General features: G+C 45.2%; 1 protein-coding gene across 2 annotated transcripts in view; it reads right to left on the bottom strand.

Moving 5' to 3' along the window:
* col18a1a (collagen type XVIII alpha 1 chain a) overlaps window positions 1–18,111 on the bottom strand; it is a 75,406-nt gene that overhangs the window by 28,082 nt on the left and 29,213 nt on the right. Inside the window, exons 1-2 of one of the 2 annotated variants that reach the window (XM_069698846.1) lie at window positions 10,312–10,816; window positions 507–1,045 (exon numbers count right to left, since the gene is read on the bottom strand). In XM_069698846.1, coding sequence (XP_069554947.1) covers window positions 507–1,045; window positions 10,312–10,660 — 888 coding nt within the window. In that variant the 5' untranslated portion in view covers window positions 10,661–10,816. Of the gene's footprint in view, window positions 1–506; window positions 1,046–10,311; window positions 10,817–18,111 lie in introns of those variants that run through there. The other variant, XM_069698847.1, reaches the window with a different exon arrangement.

Raw genomic sequence — 18,111 nt, forward strand, 5'->3', positions numbered from 1 at the left:
AAAAATAAAACCTGTCCATAATTTATTTATTAAAATAACTGAGCGCATGGAAGCAGAATGACGCATTATCCCTATACAGTCGGCAGCCGTGGGTGAGTTGCTTAAAACCCTTTCACAGCTCAGGTCAGCAGTTTGTTGCTGCCAGCCGCTGAGATTTACACCAGTCAAATGACTGCCTCTAATTACAGCACCAGTGTGAGGTCTTTCCACTTATGTGCAGGCTTTTGGGGGGGGGGGGAGAGGGGGGAGGATGATGAAGTCGTGGAGGCGTTCATGTTATGGTTTCGGAGTTGGCCAATTTGAGCAATTAGATCACGAGAGTTATTCTGACAAAATGTTCCACATGACGACTACGGGGAATCAAAACACCGAGCTGCGCTGTGCAAAGCCTCACGCAGCAGGAGTCCTGTCTCATCAAAGTTTTCGTAGGTGCTCGGTGGTAGAAATTAGTCCGATCGACTCGGTGCACAATCACCGCGAAAGGTACGGCATAAGTTCACACATACCAGGAACTTCTCCGGATCGGCGCCTCCAGCTTGCCCGACAAACACCCCGGCGCCGTCTTCCAGATCCATCTCATCCGGGGACCTCTCCATGGGCATCACCTGAGGGTCTGAGTCGCAGTTGAGGTAGAACATCACCTTGTCGTCCCTCACGGCGATAGCGAAACGGGTCCAGACGTCCCTCATGGAGGGCACCAGGAACCTGGCCGCCTCGTAGGAGCGCTGCGAGTCGGGCTCCGTGTAGTACAAGATGACGTTCTGGTTGGCGCCCTGCACGGCGGACAGTTTGACGCCCACGTACATGATCTTCTGCGAGGCGTCCGTGACGGAGAAGATGACCCCGCCCCCGTCGGAGGTGGGTTTCAGGTTGAAGATGAGGGAAAAGTCTCGGTGGAAAGGGCTCGGGAAGTGGGCGCGTGCCAGCTGGCCCGTGTTGGCGTCCGGGCCGAAGCGGTAGCCGGGGGTGTCCGATTCGAAGACCAGGGTGATGTCGCTGGGAGGAGGATCCCCGATAAGCTGCAGCAGGGAGACTACAGTGTCTTCTGCAGAGGGAGAGAAGCAACACGTCAGACCGCACTGCGCATGAAGAACCGTAGAGGTTAGAAAGGGAGGGCTGCATGGCAGAGTATGTTAGACCAGGAGCTGGTAGGTGGATGTGAATGTTTCTGATGGATGCAGGAACATCTGCTCTGACTTGCACATCAGTATAATGGGTCACATTTAGCCGGGTCTTACCAGACCCTAATTCACTGGTTGAACATACATGGCTTTGCTTTGGCGCCATCGTTTCCGCTCGCACCCTACTGCGTATGGACCTCGGATTCATTTTTGAAACTGCCGGACCACCTTTTAACCATCTGGCGTTGACCACCACATGAGATATGTCGTACGCCAAAACTCAACGGGCTGTAAACAGGACCCTCCCCCCAAATGTGAGCAAAGTTTCCACTAAACTTGAAGCTCTTTTTTGAGAGATGTTGGGAAACCAACTCTGCTCAGGGGACCACAAACAAACAAGTCCTTTTATTACTTCAAGACCAAAATATGGAGCGGGCTGTTAAATGTACCCAAAACATCTGCCAAAACGGCAAAGCATGGGGGCGTGCGAGACCCCGGCGGAGATTGAAAGGCCCGTACACCAAGACGAGACCAGCTTCTACTTTCTGAACCGAAGGGAGGTCTGAAGGTAAAGTCCAGAAGATGCTGCGCACCGATTTGAGTACTTCACACTTAAATACGAGTATGTATATACGTCAGGTAAAACGTCGTTGTGTGTCCGTCGCATTTACTTATTTAAAAAAAAAAAGAAAAAAAGAATTCGCCTTAATTTCGATCTGTTGCCGCAAACCGTGAAACAGATGTCTCCGTGAATGTCCATGCAAGATACCAAAAAAAAAAAAAAAAAGAAGCTAAACTCCTCCGACTTGTGTGACAGTCTTAATGTCACTGCCGGAGGACACCCGGGGGACCAACAGCTGGGCCCCCAGCATATCTCTGCACGCTCTTCCATCACCCCGGGAGACTCTGGCGAGGTCACTGCATAATAATTGTGTTTAGGAAATTCAAGGGACAAAAAAAAAAAAAAAAAAACAGCCACGTGTTGTCATTCCCATTTCACGGCGGACAGAGATTTTGTTACACGAGCACCAGACTTTGAAACTTTTCGCTTTGATCAAAAACAACGTTTACACGTGTTAAAAGAAGAGAAATGACTGTTTTTGGACAACAGATGACGTTTTTTTTTTTTTTTTTTTTTGGTGCTTTGAAGAAATTCTTTGGTTTACCACCTGGTGACTGCTGAGTGAGCTCTATTGTTCAGTTCAAAGCCTCCCCACCGCCCCGGAGTTGCAGGAGAGCAGCGGGGGGGGGGGGGGAGGTCGTCGGCTGGCTTTTGTCGAGAGCTTAAACGCGCGAGGTGTTTCAGCCGAAAACCGATGTCCCGCTTTCTCCCGTACAGCCGCAACCAAAAGTTTGAAAACGCCGCGTGCTTTCTGCGGACCGAAGATGCTTTCGTTTGAATCGGAGCTAACAGAGAATCCAGTCAAGCTGTAACAGGGACGGCAATCCCAAAAATAAATGCATTCCACTGCGCGCCTCGTCTTATGCGCTAATCAGACAAGACATTTCTAAAGAAGGTTCATCGGAGAGTTACGTTTATTAAATCATATGCGTTTCATTAGGAATATAAATCAAAGGGAAGTCCAAAGACGGACGAAAACGCCATTCAAATCTGAAAAAAAAAAATGTGGAAAAAGTTGTCATCTTTTTTGGTAGGCACTTTGGTGTTAATGTACAAGATTATGCTTCTTAAGCCAAATTCAAAATAGCGTCTTGATAGGAAATCCAATGTCAAAGGCCGTGTGAGAAGAAGACGTCGTTCTGATCAATGGATCAAACCTTGATAAACCTTTCTGAATTCTAAAATCTTGGGAGAAGTGAGACGCGAGCATAAACTACCCATTTCCTATTTGAATTAGAAAAAACTTCTCCCTGAAATGCCACAATGGGTCCAAGGTTAAGACAACTTGAGGTAAATCTTCGGTCCTTGACTGCTGCAATGGATGGCAGTTAAACAAAAAAAAAAAAAAACACAGACCAGATGTTTGCTCGGATAAAGTCAGAATGAGAAACCTGGAGGGTCTCTCCAAGCGGGCCTGTGCTCACACGTCTGAACCCTCCCTACTTGAGTGCACCGTCTCTACCAAAGGAAGGAGTTGAAAAAGGCAACAAAAAAAACACAAAAAAAACCCTTTCGTGGTAATTCAGCAAGGAAACCCATCATGTGGGAGAGGACGGCGTTTGAATTTGCACATCATTCCGCCACAGGGGCCGAAGCTCACTCGAGCCCCTTTTTTTTTTTTTTTTTTTTTTTTAAAGCAGGAACTCGACATATCCCTGCGTGCGCTGCAACTCTTTTCTGAATGACAACCGCGGTCCAACTCTTTGTTTAACTTGCAAGAAACATGCGATCTGTTTGGCGTAACTTCTCAGCCACTCGTAAAAATGATTTGATTTGTGGTCTAGGAATGCGAGGCGCATCTCTCCGACAGAGCCTGCTTGTCCCTCAGCGTGACGCATTCCTCTGCAGAGCAAAGTGGATATTCAGCCTCTCCTAAAACATATCCGTCCCCCCCCTACAAAGTCAAACATCGGATTTTCTTCAGCTTTTGGTCGGACGACTGCGGACGTCCTTTTTGGAACGTGCGATGCAACCGGAGCTTTAGAAAACCTCTCCTCGGCGAACCATCTCACCTGTTAGCCATCGCTCGCACCGACCGGATGCGTAACTTGTCGAGCTAAGAATTTAACTACAAAAAAAAAAAAAAAAAAAAAAGGAGGAGGAGGTTTTCATGCAAATCAGACGATAATCTTTCATCTTATAGTAATACAAAATATATTACGGGTGTAATTGTGCCAGATGCCACTACGGGACTGTAAATAGACAATTTAATGAGCGGATCTAAAGGCGATTCAAAGGTTTGACTCGCTTTAAATCTAAAGAATTCCTTTACTGACGCCGGTTCAATGTGCCCGCAGTGTCAGCGAAGGGCCAGTCAGCCATTCCCCGTCAGGGATCAAAAATTGTTGCGCGCACAAAAGGGTTCAAAACATTAGCATTTTAAGTGCAATCTCAATTCAGGCCTTTTGTTCAACACTGACGGCTTCAAGGTCAGTTGGGGGCTTTAGAAAGGAGCCGTTGATGAATGGAGCGGTGCGGGGTTTATGGCGCTGGTTTGTCTCGTCTGGAAGAGCGCTGACTGACCCGGGGAACGCATTCCCGCACGGGGCACCGGACTCTGTGATACTCTGTTGATGAAGCTGTGTGTACATTGCAGGACACGGCTTAGGGAGGTACGTGACCCTTTATGATCCGCGGGGAAACACGGGAACATCTGGACGCTCAGAAAACCTCGCGGTTACACTCGACTTTCACTCCGTCACCATTTCAAACGTCCCTTGGGGCCTGCTGACAAGGGCAACGATCTCTGCCTTCGACTCTGCGGTCCGACCCCGCGTTTGGAGTTTCAGAGTTCACCACTGAAAACATGATCAGTAGAGTCCCGTGGAAGGAAAAGAAAATAAAGAAGTGCAATCTTAATGCGTTTTTACCATGAACTGTGTCTGCAGGGCTCGTCAGGGTATTTATTTAGCGGTGACGCGAATCGCATTTTGTCACATGATACGGTGGCTGTGTTTGCTTTTCTGCTTGTGACGCGTGTTTGATCCTGTGGTTTCGGTGCATCTCCGCTTGCTAACGGGGTTGAAATGGAGTCTTTTGTAATGCTCCCAGTGATAAATCAATGCGTGGTGCTCGGTGGAATCAATTCTAATAAAATACTGTAGAAGATGAATGCGTATTACCTTTTAAAGTCTGTTTTTTTTTTTTTTTTTTATAGCTTCAGAGGACGTAAGCATTGATGCAGACAGGTACACTGTTTCAATGACTTTACTTTGTGCACGCGCATATGGTACCAGGACTACTTTAAAGATAAGGTTTGTAGAAGCGTAATGTGTGTCTAATGTGACGTAAAACTAAAAAAAAATGTAAATGAAAAAAAAAAGCTTAAATGCCCCTTTTTCTGCAAAGTGTTTGCAGTTTCTTGAACTCAATGCTAAAAACAACAAAAAAACAACCACATCAGAGTCCAGGAAAGAGATTTCATCTTGACTGAAGACTATGCTGTAATTCTAAAACCACAAAAAAGGAAGATGGGTCAACCACAAGATGTTTCACTTTAATCTACGGAGAACAGTAACAGGATACTGTTTAAGTTCTCCACCTGGAAGTAAAGAATTTTTGAGGCAACCCTCAAAGACCTGCCACATACTGCTACCTTCATAAATACCGTGTCTGTTTTGAACTCTGCTTCCGATGATCACAGTGGAAATGCTTCGAAAATGTGTTCACCGCGCACCCAAACTGCTGAGACAGCATAAAAACACGCCGGGCCGTTATCCAGCTCCAACCATCCCAGCACCTCTGCCCCTGTGTTTTGCAACACGGCCTCATCACGTCTCATTTTGTACTACAAAACCCAGGGGGTGTGTGGGGGGGTGGTGGTGGGTGGGGCGGAGTGGGGGGAGGGGGGAGCGGGGGGGAGGGCAATGGGTTTCTGGCAGCAGAAGTCGGACCACACTGTGCCCATAATTGGACCCCTCCTGAGAGCCAAGTCAAAATGATTCCCTGGCAAGCAGCGCGGCGAAGGACCGGAGCCAGCTTCGGGCCTTCCTGTCATGAGATACAATATCAATCTCGGCTCAATGGAACCACGGTGCTACAAATCAGTGTCAGACCACCAACCGGCAGCACAAGCCACAAAGCTAAACGTACACAGACGTTCGGGTTAGCAGGGACGCATCCGTCCTCTTTCATAGACCTGCGCAGACATAAATGTGGACAGGATTTCTCTTCATTTCAATTTAACGTCCTAAAGTGACAGAGAATGATGGAGTTTCTTAATGCAGGGGGGTAGTTTCAACCCGTTAAACTATCCAAAATAAATTGCACTTGACCTTTAAAACCCTGATATGAATGACTGCTCATCTTTCAAGGCAGGAGACCGGTAACCATGGAAAAACATCATTAACCGGGCACTAACAATCCTGCCCCGCTGAGGTGAGAGAATCCCATCTGACAGATTTATTTCGAAGTTTCCGTGATGCACACGCCGACATCTCGGTGGTCTTCCCACATACACAAATCAATCGGCTGCACTCTTAACATGTGAGTGTTCAAACCGGCCCCCTTTGCGTGTTTTTTTTTGTGTTTTTTTTTTTTGGCCCTTTCTTCAAATTCTACCCAAAAATATAGAATCACAAAGATTGCCAGTAGATCATGACACATTCTTGCGTGACAGGTCATAGTTAAATGATGTAGGAGAGGAGTGGTATTAAGGCCCGAAGCAAAAGGAGAGAGTATAAGTGCCCTCCTCCCACACATCGAGCCGACGGAGCGTCAGATAAGTGAAAAAGTCTCAGAGGCTTCCCAGACTTAACCCTGAGGGTCCTGATCCGATGGTCACGGGACTCGTAAGTGGGTGGACAAAGTCACCCGGCTAAGAAAGCACAAAAATAAAGCTTTTTAAAAAAACATTGTTTTGAGGCACACATTCACTGAGTCTTGTTAACATTTCTAATAGCCATTTACAGTTTGTGTAACCTTAAAGCCAACCTGTTTGCCTCTTTTAAAAATTGTGACCACAGGTTGCTGCAATATGGCACGAGCAAATGACTTAATTTTGGTTAATAAACACCATACGGAGATCACAGACTACTTTTCAAAGTCAACGTATAATTGAGTCAAAGTTTATCCTAAGGATTTGGGGGCTAAGAGACCACGAGGTAACTCAATAGCGGAGCAATTTGTTTAATCAAGTATGTTCGGCCTCTGTAAGTTTCCCATCTCAACCATCACTCTTAATAAGCAGTGTCCACCAGTGCGGTTTAAATGAGCGATACCAGATGGTCTCGACAGCAGCGACTCTCGATCCCTGAAAGATTTAGAGTGACTGATGGCACCCCTGTTCTACCTTGAGGCTGTTTTCACAGCATACATGCCTTGGTGGTGAAGCAGCTTATGGAGTACCAATAAAACCGGCCCTCCGGGGGCGTAAAGATCGGCAACGAGATCGGGCTTCTCCACAAACGTGCATGGTGCATATTTAAAAAGGAACAAACGCATGTCTTCTAACTTTTTAGAGCTTCCCCCGTCGCGTACACGTGCAACGGCTGGAAACACCTTTACTCTGAGCTGTGGAGAACAAGTCGAAGAACCCACAGGGTGTCCAACAAGGCGAGGCAACAAGGGTCGCAAAACTACCACGACACCTTTGTAGCACAAAGACACCGCATTAACTCTAATCCCTACCCTAATCTGTTCGAGCCAGACTCGCCGAACAAATTCGCAGATCAAACGAACACAGATAAGTGCGGGCCCAGATGTGTCACTTAGTCCTGGAACCTGAAACATCTTGTCCACTCACGCCTGTCAGCGGCGCAAGCTGTCGGCAAGATAGTGAAGCTGTAAAAAGACATAATCTTGGACTCCCGGTGATACGAATTGACAGTGCTTGTGTGTGTGTGTGTGTGTGTGTGTGTGTGTGTGTGTGTGTGTTTAACAGCAAAAAAGGGAACGGGCTTTGAAGAGGAGCGGGCTCACAGGGACATATTTTCTCTCATGAGTATGTTCAAATAAAGAACTGAGAATTCAGGGTTTTGTCACATGACTCCATAGTCTCTTCAGACACGGGGGGTGGGGGGGTGGAGTTGTGTATAACCTTACTGGAATGTGTACAACACTGCAGCTCTAACGATGCTGTTACATGGAGCCAATTAACTGTTCTGGTATTTGGCGCACTGTAATCTCATCTAAATACATTTTTAAACACAGTAATTACAAGATACCAAAATGTTCATCACCAACTGAACTGCATTATACAACATCAGTCTTCATAATGCGTTCCAGAAAGGACAGAAACAAGTGGCGTCAATGACGATTCATTTCTTCAACTATAAAAAAAAGAAAGAAAAAAAGCACCTGTTAAAATGTGTTCAGAAATACTTCGTCCAGCCCAGTCGTACAGGCCGACATCCTCACGAAAAATCAAACTGACATCCCACTGCGGCAAGCCTGACTGCTTCCCATGCATGACAACCTAAAGTGTCCGTTCCTGAACAGACAAATGCGCATCGAGCTGTCAAAAGAGACGTGCCGAAGTAATTCATGCACACATTGCGTACAGAAGGAGGACTTCTGTCGAATGGTGTGTTAATTAGAAACTGTTGGCTCGGCTACATTTTCATACAAATCAACAAGAAAAGAAAATCAAAGAAATAGGATTAAAGAATCATTATTAGATTAGTATTTTATACTTAATGAATAATATGATCAAATAGCACTTCAAGCAGAGATTTATTATTTCACAATGTTGTGTTTTCTGACGTTATTACAATCTGCATTTAGTAACTCTGCAATTCAATGATATTCACATTATTCTCCGTACTGCATTTGGTCTTAACACCGCAGATTCAGAACAGGGTATATAGACCGTACAAACCAAAGTACTGAGCGTCTCAGAGAAACATTTTCCTTTGAATTATTAACTAACAAAGAAAATGTTTAAGTTGAAGTGTGTGTGTGTGTGTGTGTGTGTGTGTGTGTGTGTGTGTGTGTGTGTGTGTGTGTGTGTGTGTGTGTGTGTGTGTGTGTGTGTGTGTTTTCTTGTGTGTGTGAGCTTCATAGAGTAAGTCACATGCGATACAGAGGACAAGGGAAACACATACATGCAACAAGTTAAACACCACAAACTGCTGGCACCATGCTTGTTAGGCTGTGGCCAGGACTTCCTTTTTACAACAGGAATGTTAAACTCATAAATAAGCATGCTTGTCTTTCTTTCAGACTTGAGGACCGACAGGGATAAATGTCTATTAATTGGACGGCTACCGGGTATTGGGCGGAAACACCAGACAAAACTGGGGAGTAGGGATTTTTAAAACTGGTTCAAAATGAATCCCAAAAAAACAGGATTCTTTTTGAGCCAGCGATTACCTTTGTGGTTACTAACTGACAAGCACTGACACCCATCCTCCTCCTCCTCATCCGGTAGAGTGTGGCACTCCACGGGGAGGCGTCCCTCGTCCAGGAGTGTCCAGCAACTGTCCCGCAGGACCTCGCAGAAACTCCGGCAAGGCAACAGGGGTAGCGGGGCGAGAGAGCCACACTTTGGTACCGAGAGAAGGCAGAAAAACCACTCCAAACTACGGTGGCAGTGCGACTTCAACAGCCAAGCCCATTTTCTCAGGAGGGCTTGGACTTCTTCCACACTGCTCTGGTTGAGGTAATTGGGCACCATAAACCTTTCCCCGACCATGAAGGAGCAGAAGGGAAGAGCGGTATCTAACAACAAGCACTGTGGGGATTCAGCGGCCGGGGCTGATTTAGCTCCTTCTTTTGGGTTTTCAGTCGGTGCCTGGCTACCTAGGGTTGCTCCTAAAGCTGTCTGGCTTGATGAGGTCGCTTGGCTCGGTACTTGCTCGTCTACCGAGGGTTGAGTAGCGTCTAAAATGCGACCAGTTTGGCTGGTCACCAGTTCCTGGCTTGGCTCGAACGCATGACCGGGCACTTGAGGTTCGGCAGCTGTGGGGTTTAAGGTAGTGTCTGTTGGTGGTTGGGGAATTACAATTTTGGTTGTTTGTGTTTGTGTTGTAGTAAGTGTCTGGCTGGCAAAGAGAGGTTGGCCGGTCTGTAACTCTTGGTTAAGATTAGCAGTAAATTCACTAACTGTGTAACTGTGTTCAGTAGTCTGAACAGAGGCGTCACCTACATTGATGAGTGAATCTTCCGGGTTTTCATAAGAATTCAAGTCATTAGCATTCCAACTCAAGCTGCCGTTTTTGTTTTCTGTGGTGTTGTTGTCGGTTTCAAAAGAAGATTCAAGATTTTGCTCCGATTTTTTGCTACCGAGACTCTGGCCCTCATCAACGATCGAAGCCGTTTCTCGTAACTTCAGCTGATCTGTTTGGGATACTACACTGCCTCCACTGTCTAACCCCTCGTGATCAGTGGGCATTACTTCTCCTTGTTGGTTTTCCCCAGAAAACTCCTGAGGTTCAAATCGAGATCCCCAACTAGTTTCAGCTCCAGATGCAAATCCTGATCCATACCCGAATCCAGAGCCAGACCAACCACCAGGCCCAGTGTCTGATGCCGGTTCGGACCCATGCCCAGATCTTAATACATTTCCTGTAAAGCTTAAATGATCAGATTCTCCAGAACCCATACCCTTTAGTGAAGATGAGGCATTACCAGGTTTACTTTTGCGTGCCAAAATCCCAGAAGCGGCCTTTTCTGACGCACGTTCGCTCTCTGGTTGTGTTGTCGGTAAAAGAGCGGTCAGCTGAGGAGCCTCGGTAGCCTCGTCCCAAGTCTGCAAAACCCTCAGGATGCCATGTCCTTCGTCAATGATCTCCGCTCCAACCGTTGCGCTACTCTCTGAAGGCGGTTCTCCACTGAACACTGGACTGCCGGACCCCTCGTGGTCCACTGTGGGGGCCAAAGTTGTAGTACCGGTCCAGGACCAGAACCAGGCATCAGAGCAGACCACCCACTGGGCCAGCAGAAACAAAACTCCAAACTGGGTCCTCATCGTAGCCATAAAGTCTTCACCACGTCCACCCGCTTTGATCAGGATCCCCCGGCGTGAACTATGACATGTCCATACAGCCACTCCACTCCACACACGCACACTCTCTCTCCTCCAGCTCTGTCTCCACACACACACACACACACACACACACACACAAACACACACACACACACACACTCTCCACGAGTTAAGCGGAGAGGAGAAGTGAAGAGGAGCGCTCCATTCAGGAGAGTTGACGGGGGGAAGAGCTGGAGGAGGTGTGCTCCGTTATTGGCTGGCCCTGGCAATATTTATTCCCCTAACTCCTCCTTCCTCCTCCTCCTTCTCCTCCTTCTCCTCCTCCTCCCTTTGTCACAGCAGTGAAAAGCGATCTCTCATGCTGACTGATACCTTGGAATTACAGCAGCCCAGCTTTTTCAGTATAATACTGATGCTTTCAGTGTTTTACAGAGAAGGGGCAATTTGTTCCACTCGACTTGGTCTCTTTGTTAAAACATGATAATAAGAAAACTGTGGATACAGGCTTTAAAAACAAAAAAACTCCAGTGTGGTCGTATGATTTTTACTTTTCAGCAAAGAGAATTTAATTACATGTCGTGTTGAAAGTTTGAAATATAGGGAGGGGCGGTGAGGTCCCATTAATAGATTAAATAAGTCCCTTTCCTTTGCAATAATGCAACAAATTATTGAACAAAAGTTGTCATTGTTACGTGTTGACATGTTTAAATATGATCAAACATCACCACTTTATTGAGGTAATTATATTATTACATAGGGTAATAGGAAACTATGCATCTGCACAACTGAAGAAATTCAATCTACTGAAGACTGAATTTGTCTTTCAGATCATTTTCGATTAAAAGACAGTTTCATTTCTTTTTGCAAATTCGTCAACTTAATTTCTTCCACGGACGCACCAATAAAACCCTTTTGTCCCTGTGGGAATTGCCCCCGCTCGACATGGTGCCGTTTATTGTTCGATCCGGTTTAGATGGCTGTTGTCAGTCCTCTGTGGTTACACACACACTAATCCAGGCCTCACTGTCTTGTCCAGACTGGTTTCTCACACAAACCTCTGGGATCGGTTGACAGAGACCCTCGACGAGTGCTAATGTGAGCTTAGTGATGAAAGGAGCAGGAAGTTTGTGGAAGTGTCTTTCTCGTAACGCTGCGGTTTTCAAAATAAAAGACGGGCGTTTTTTTTGTTTTCTTTCCTCAGCTGTTGATAGAAAGGAACTCTGTAATGAAGCTTCCAGACGCTTATATGCGCAGATGCAGAAATGTTTTGACACGAGCTTGACAACTTTATTATGTAACCCTCTTTGGTGACCCGGTCTCTGATGATCCAAGTGACCTCTGTCTGCAAGACTATGTATGTCTGGCCTTTAAGAAGAAGGCAGTGGTGGGGGAGGGGAGGGGGCAGGGGGGTCTGCTTGGCCTAAAAAAAAAAAGTGTGTTGTTTTCTCATTCACATCGCTGAAAATATTTAGTCTATGAATTAAAATGAAACTTTTTTTCTTTGTTTTTTTTTAATGTGGATACAATATAACCCGTCAGCGCAACATACCTGGAGTCAATGTCGAATATTTCACGTGATGAATTACCTTTTTAAAGTGATTCAACGTTTTATTTCTTGCAATGTGCCATATCTAAGCCCTTATCCGCATTTTATGATGCACACAGCTAATACAAAAATGCAGGAGTTGATTTGTGTTAGCTGTGACCTCTTAAAGGAAAATAATATAGTTCAGCTCACTTCATCACAGGGCCAAGCTACTGCTGCACTTTCCGTCCTGATGAAAATGTTTAATGAAAGGAAAATATTGTGTTTAGTCATATGAAAAGCAGTTTCCTTTTGGGCGAACATGACGAAGGAACTTGTGATTGTGTTTTGCCGTCTGACTTGTTCCTTCAAGCAACGAAATGGAAAAAAAAAAAAAAGTGGAGAATGAAAAGATACGTTTCATACCAGTAGTAGGTTTTAGTGTTTTCCTCTCACTGGAGGACGAAAGGCCTGTCAGGGTCATATTTTTGTTCACGTGTATTTCTGTGCTGTTTGCAGCAGTATGACAGTAAACGTAAACGTGCACTGGTCGACCCTCTGGGCTGGAAACACTTTACACTCTTAAACTAATTGTTCACTCCAACGCTGTCAGAACTAGAGCATTTAATTATTGCCCTGAAAAGAAGGACAGCTTTCTGTGGAAAATAACCTTTCCAAGTTAACTTTTAAACAATGACAAAAAAAAAAAAAAAGAAAGGAGGTATTTTCAGGAGGAATGAAGACTCGACTGTTGATATAGCATCAGTTATCAGCCAACCTAGATGCTCTTTGGTCAATCTGTGAACACGGAGCACTGAATAAACCAAATAAACACAATGGGACTTGGTTAATAAACTTAAGGGTGATAAGCTCTGTCTTGTGATGGGTAATGATTAGCCTCAAACGTCGGAAAAGCCCTCGCAGGCACTCTTGGTGGTGCAAAACATTTTTGTGTAGGTCAGGATTTTCTAACACATTGAGCACAAAGCAGAACACTAAAAGACAGCAGATGTTACACAACAACTAAAACAGCTGAGGGAGATTTGACTTCAGTTTTGATTTGAGTATCTTTTCAAAGTTAAGTGGTACACATCGCCACCCTGAACTGCTCATCCTTTATGTCAACAAATGTGGGGAGTCCCATCAGCAGGATTTGCCCTGTTAACTCGACCCTTTGTGTTCTTTTACTGCGTCAGATGCCAAATCCTAACGACTCTTTAAAAATCCAGGCAAAAAAGAAAGAAATTGTCTGAGACAGAACGAATGATCAGGAGTGTTATTTTTTTTTTCCAAGGATGACGATGAATTAGCCCGAGGTTGTATTTTAGATTTTCATATAACCTTAAAAAGGTAGAGAAGCGTTCCAAAGAGACACGGGTGGCCGAGCAAACATGCTGTCACCTTGTCAAGAGTGTCCTCAGAGGTAGGAAATGGTTTGCTTATTTATGCAAAAGCCTGACAAGGGAAAAAGACTAAATTGCCTTTAATGAAGGCAGAACAGGTTTGGACTGACAGTTTTTTTCAGCACAGGTAATCTCCAGAGATCATGCTGCGAAAAATAACCTGTCCCTCTTCTCAACATCCCTTTCATGTCTGCGGCTGCCCGTATAGAGCACAAACCGAGAGGCAAAAAGATAATACGGCGAGCAGGTTTCCTGTTTTTTAAGAGTGGAACAGGTAATTATAGTCAAACTGGTTGAAAAGTGTGTACTGTGTGTTTAAAATAGAAGGGAAACTAAAGGGAAAAAAAAAAAAAAGGAATCCATCTCCTCTGCTTTTAATCAGTGACATAAATACATCAGCATCTTGTCATGTATTCATGAGTGTCGTGCTAGAATTGTATTCTTTTATGTGCGTAGTTAAAGCATATTTTATAAGAGTTTAAGAGCAGTTCACATGCCGGTTGCTTGCTGTCAAGCCTGCTGATAGAAATCCGTAATCTTGGCAGGGAGTCCTCCTCATTTAAACGGTCAGTTACCCCACATTATATATATATATATATATATATATATATATATATATATATAAAGAGCATATCATCGCACAGCATATCATAACCTTCGCAGTTACAATCACAACTGTGTGCATTATATGTGCAACTGTGTTCAATTTGGGGAAGTGACCCTTTAAATAAGCAACCACAACTCCTCTGACAGACTGTAAAAAAAAAAGAAGTCCGTTTTTACTGCTTTGGTTTTGCCATAAATCTTGCCTCTGCATCCTTCTAAGTAAAGAACTTAAGTACTGCCTCCGTTAAACAAATGCGTCGACACCACACCAGGATATTCCTCTGTGCATCCCAGTGATGTCTGACCGGTGAAATCCCGAGAGGTTTGGGGAGGAGATGAACTGAAATTCCAGGCCTCCCCCGTGCGTCTGTCCTCACAATACACAGACAAAAGCCTGAAACCTAAGACCGGGAATGAGTCTGAAGGCTGAGACCATCAATGGGAGGTGAATGATCGGCTAATTACAACACCAACAAAACCTCCTGAACATAATCCACAAGGGCTGAAGACGTTCCAATTATCTGTCACTACGCGGCGGCGGTGTTTCATTATGCCAAACTGACTGTCATTCAGATATCCTGTTTCATATGAAGAGTTGGAGCTAAATATAGCATTTGTGAATAATTGAAGAGCACAAGGGTGTATGTCTGGCAAAGAGAGAAAGTAGTAAGATTTTTTTTTTTTTTTTTTTTTTTTAAGCACACCTTCCCGATCAACCTCGTCAAAATGATTTATTGCGTTAAAGCTTCTGCAAGGAAACTCTAGACAGAGCGGGGCTTTTATACCTGAAGTGTAACTGGATGCACGAAACAACATAAAGTGACAATGCCCTTGGAGCAGCTAGAGGGCCTTTTGGCAGAGCCCCCCCCCACCCCCACCCCTCTCCCTCCCTCCCTCCCTCCCTCCTCCTCCATCCCCCGCTGCATAGCCACGATGTTATTTCAGCGAGTGGGGGTCGTTGACCTCTCGCTGTGAGTCACAGTAGAGTCGCCGTCTCAGCGGTTATACATGCGTCAAGCTCCGAGGCACTGGAAGAGCTGGGAGTCTTTAAGTGACACACACAAATTAGGACGTCCCACACACAAACAAACACACGCACGCACAAACAAACAAACACACACACTTGTGCTGCAGTCGCACAGCATGACACAGCTGAGCCGCAGTGTAAATAGTCAGACCTAAACGTATATAAAGTCTAGTGAACATATGGCTGAAACACACACGCACGCGCACATACACACACATACACACACACGCACACACATACACACACACGCACACACATACACACACACGCACACACACAGTCCTGTCTAAGCTGCATTTTCCTCTGAGAAAAAAGGAAACTTGAGCAACAGGTTACACACATAGACTGTATATAAAAAGTGGACTTGGCTTCTGGGTTGGAAAAATGAGGCCGATGCGGAAGTGCCTTAAACTGTAATACCGCAGAGTGCCACTAGAGGTCGGCTCCAAAAAGCCTCCACGGCTCCATCGACTCTCATTTCAACTCATCTCACAAACTTCTCAGTCAATAAAAATTCTCCACGAGTTTTGGAGTTAGTTAAAGTCGCTCCTTCTTGTTAGTTTTCTGGCGGTCCATCAGAAAATAATCTCGTCCTTAATTCGAAAATAAGCTTGAAAAAAAAAAGTGTTTTGGGGGGCGTGTCGGTTTGATTGACAGGCCTGTGGTGCAGTCAGGTTACGGCTATCGGCGGGCGGGACGTAGTTAGTCGGGTTTCCAATCGGATCGAGTCAGATCCACCGCTCGCTCCTCCCCAGTTCATCCAAATATGGTCACTTCCGTTTCCAAACCGCTCCGAATTAACAAGATGGCGCTCGACGCTTCATAACGGCCGTTCACGAACCGACGGACGACGTCACTGTTGGTTGCCGTTTGCTTACAGCACAGAGCTGAGCAGCTGCACAGTTAGGGACTATTTAACAGCCGTCAACAACAACAAAAAAGAAGCCTTTTATCAAATTCAGACGGCATTTTATCCTCTTTAAAACCACAGTCATGTGACCTCGTTGCTCTAGTTTTTATTGAAAGCGTAATATACAGTTTGGGAAGCACGGTGCATAATAAAAGTGTCCTGAACGGCGGACAAACCGCATGCATGTCAAGACTTGGACAATAAAATGTCCAGCGTCTCTGAGATGTGCGACTGGTGAATGTGTGGCACTCAGTGTGTGAGACAGCCGGAGAAAGAGGAGGGGAGGGGAGGGGAGGGGAGGGACGGAGGTCAGAGGGTCACAGCTATCACATCAGGAGGGAAAGGGGTCCCGTTTCCCACAAATAGAGAGATTTATCAGAGCGGCCTGCAGCAGCGGGTTATGACCGGGTAACTCTGCCTGCAGCCTAAATGCTTCTCGTTCACACGTTACAACTTTTATAAACCGGTTTTTAAGTTTTGTAAATTCTGAAGAAACTTCACGAGTTTTTTTTTAAGATTACATTTGAAACAACAGACCATGTGGAAGCTTTGGACGACTGTAAGGCCAGACCTCTGCGGACATTAAAAGATGCATGTGAATTCAGGAATAGGGCCGGGTATTGTTCAAAAATGTTCTATATTGTCACTAATACCTTGAGACTTTTCGACACTGGTTCCTAAATGAGACTTTTTCAAAGTTTTATCAAATCCATTTTAAGACAAAGAAAATTAGACATTACAGTAAAAAAAAAATCGGTGGTTTTCATGCAGTTTAGCGGCGGATTTACCGATGCCCCTTAAACGCCTCCATAAAAGTTATCGCTCGATGCTACATTTTCCTGTCGCCCCCTAAACACCTCACATGCAAGTTATTCATGAGATACTAGAATTTAGCAATGATCCATAAACAACTCAAATGGAAACTACTGCCTGATGTCAGAATTTACTAATGTCCCTTAAAAGTCTCACGTGGAGAACTATTGATCGATGCTAGAATTTACCGATGATAAATTCACACTGCACGCTACAATTTACAGATACCCCCTAAACACCTTCGCATGCAAGTTCTCTTTAGATGCTGGAATTTACCGATGTTCCCTAAATGTCTCTCATGATTTCATGTAATCGACCTTTCATAGACTAAACATTTAATAAAAAAATGGCTAGTCGTGGCCCTCCATGTCAATATAAAGTGTCAATCAAGGCCTGAATTAAAGAGCAATGAAGTGTTTCCTTTTAAAAGGGACTTGAATCTACGACCTTTATATTTTTTTTGTTTTATCAGTGCCAAGTTTCTACTGTAACTTTGTCTCAGATGAGTCTCCGGCACTGACTCCGGCTATAAAGAGGAAGATTTAAGAACCAGAAATCTCATCACATGGCCGAGCACAGCCCCTTCAAATCCCTGCAGATTCCGTACATAACCGTATCGAAGTGCTGAAAGGCAGCAAACTTAACTTATTGCTCCTTTAAAGAGCGCTCGGCTGCACCTTTGCACCCGACGATCCGGTGTCCTGCAGAACGAGGCAGACGTGCAGACGGAGCCCTGCAGGGTTCCTCACAGTCCTGCTCAGGCAAGCAGAAACAGCTTGGCTGTCACTCTGAATAAGACACATTCCAGAACAACAGGGGAATATGTAGCCTGTGGTGCCTAAACAACGGTTACAGTATAGGAAAGAGAGGTGGAGGTGGAGGGAGGGCAGAGATTGGGGGGAGGGGGAGGGGGAAGGGGCTGTATATGGGACAGAAGACAGACAGCCATGCTTTACCGTATTAATTCCAGGCCAGATCAAAGCTTAGATAGTCGTTCCAAACATAATTGGCGACCCCGAGAACAGGTCAGCTGTACGTTCCTCTTATAGTTTCAAAGACCGTGAAACTCTCCGGCCGGCCAGGGTGAAGTGTTCGGTTCCCTTTGTTAAATTCTTCGGCTTGAGATCTAATCAAACCCCACGACACATTGTATGTTTT

Source organism: Brachyistius frenatus, unplaced genomic scaffold (assembly GCF_029030835.1).
Source record: "Brachyistius frenatus isolate BFR_SWC_R1_liver_20210118 unplaced genomic scaffold, ASM2903083v1 Contig_28, whole genome shotgun sequence".
NCBI lineage: Eukaryota > Metazoa > Chordata > Actinopteri > Embiotocidae > Brachyistius > Brachyistius frenatus.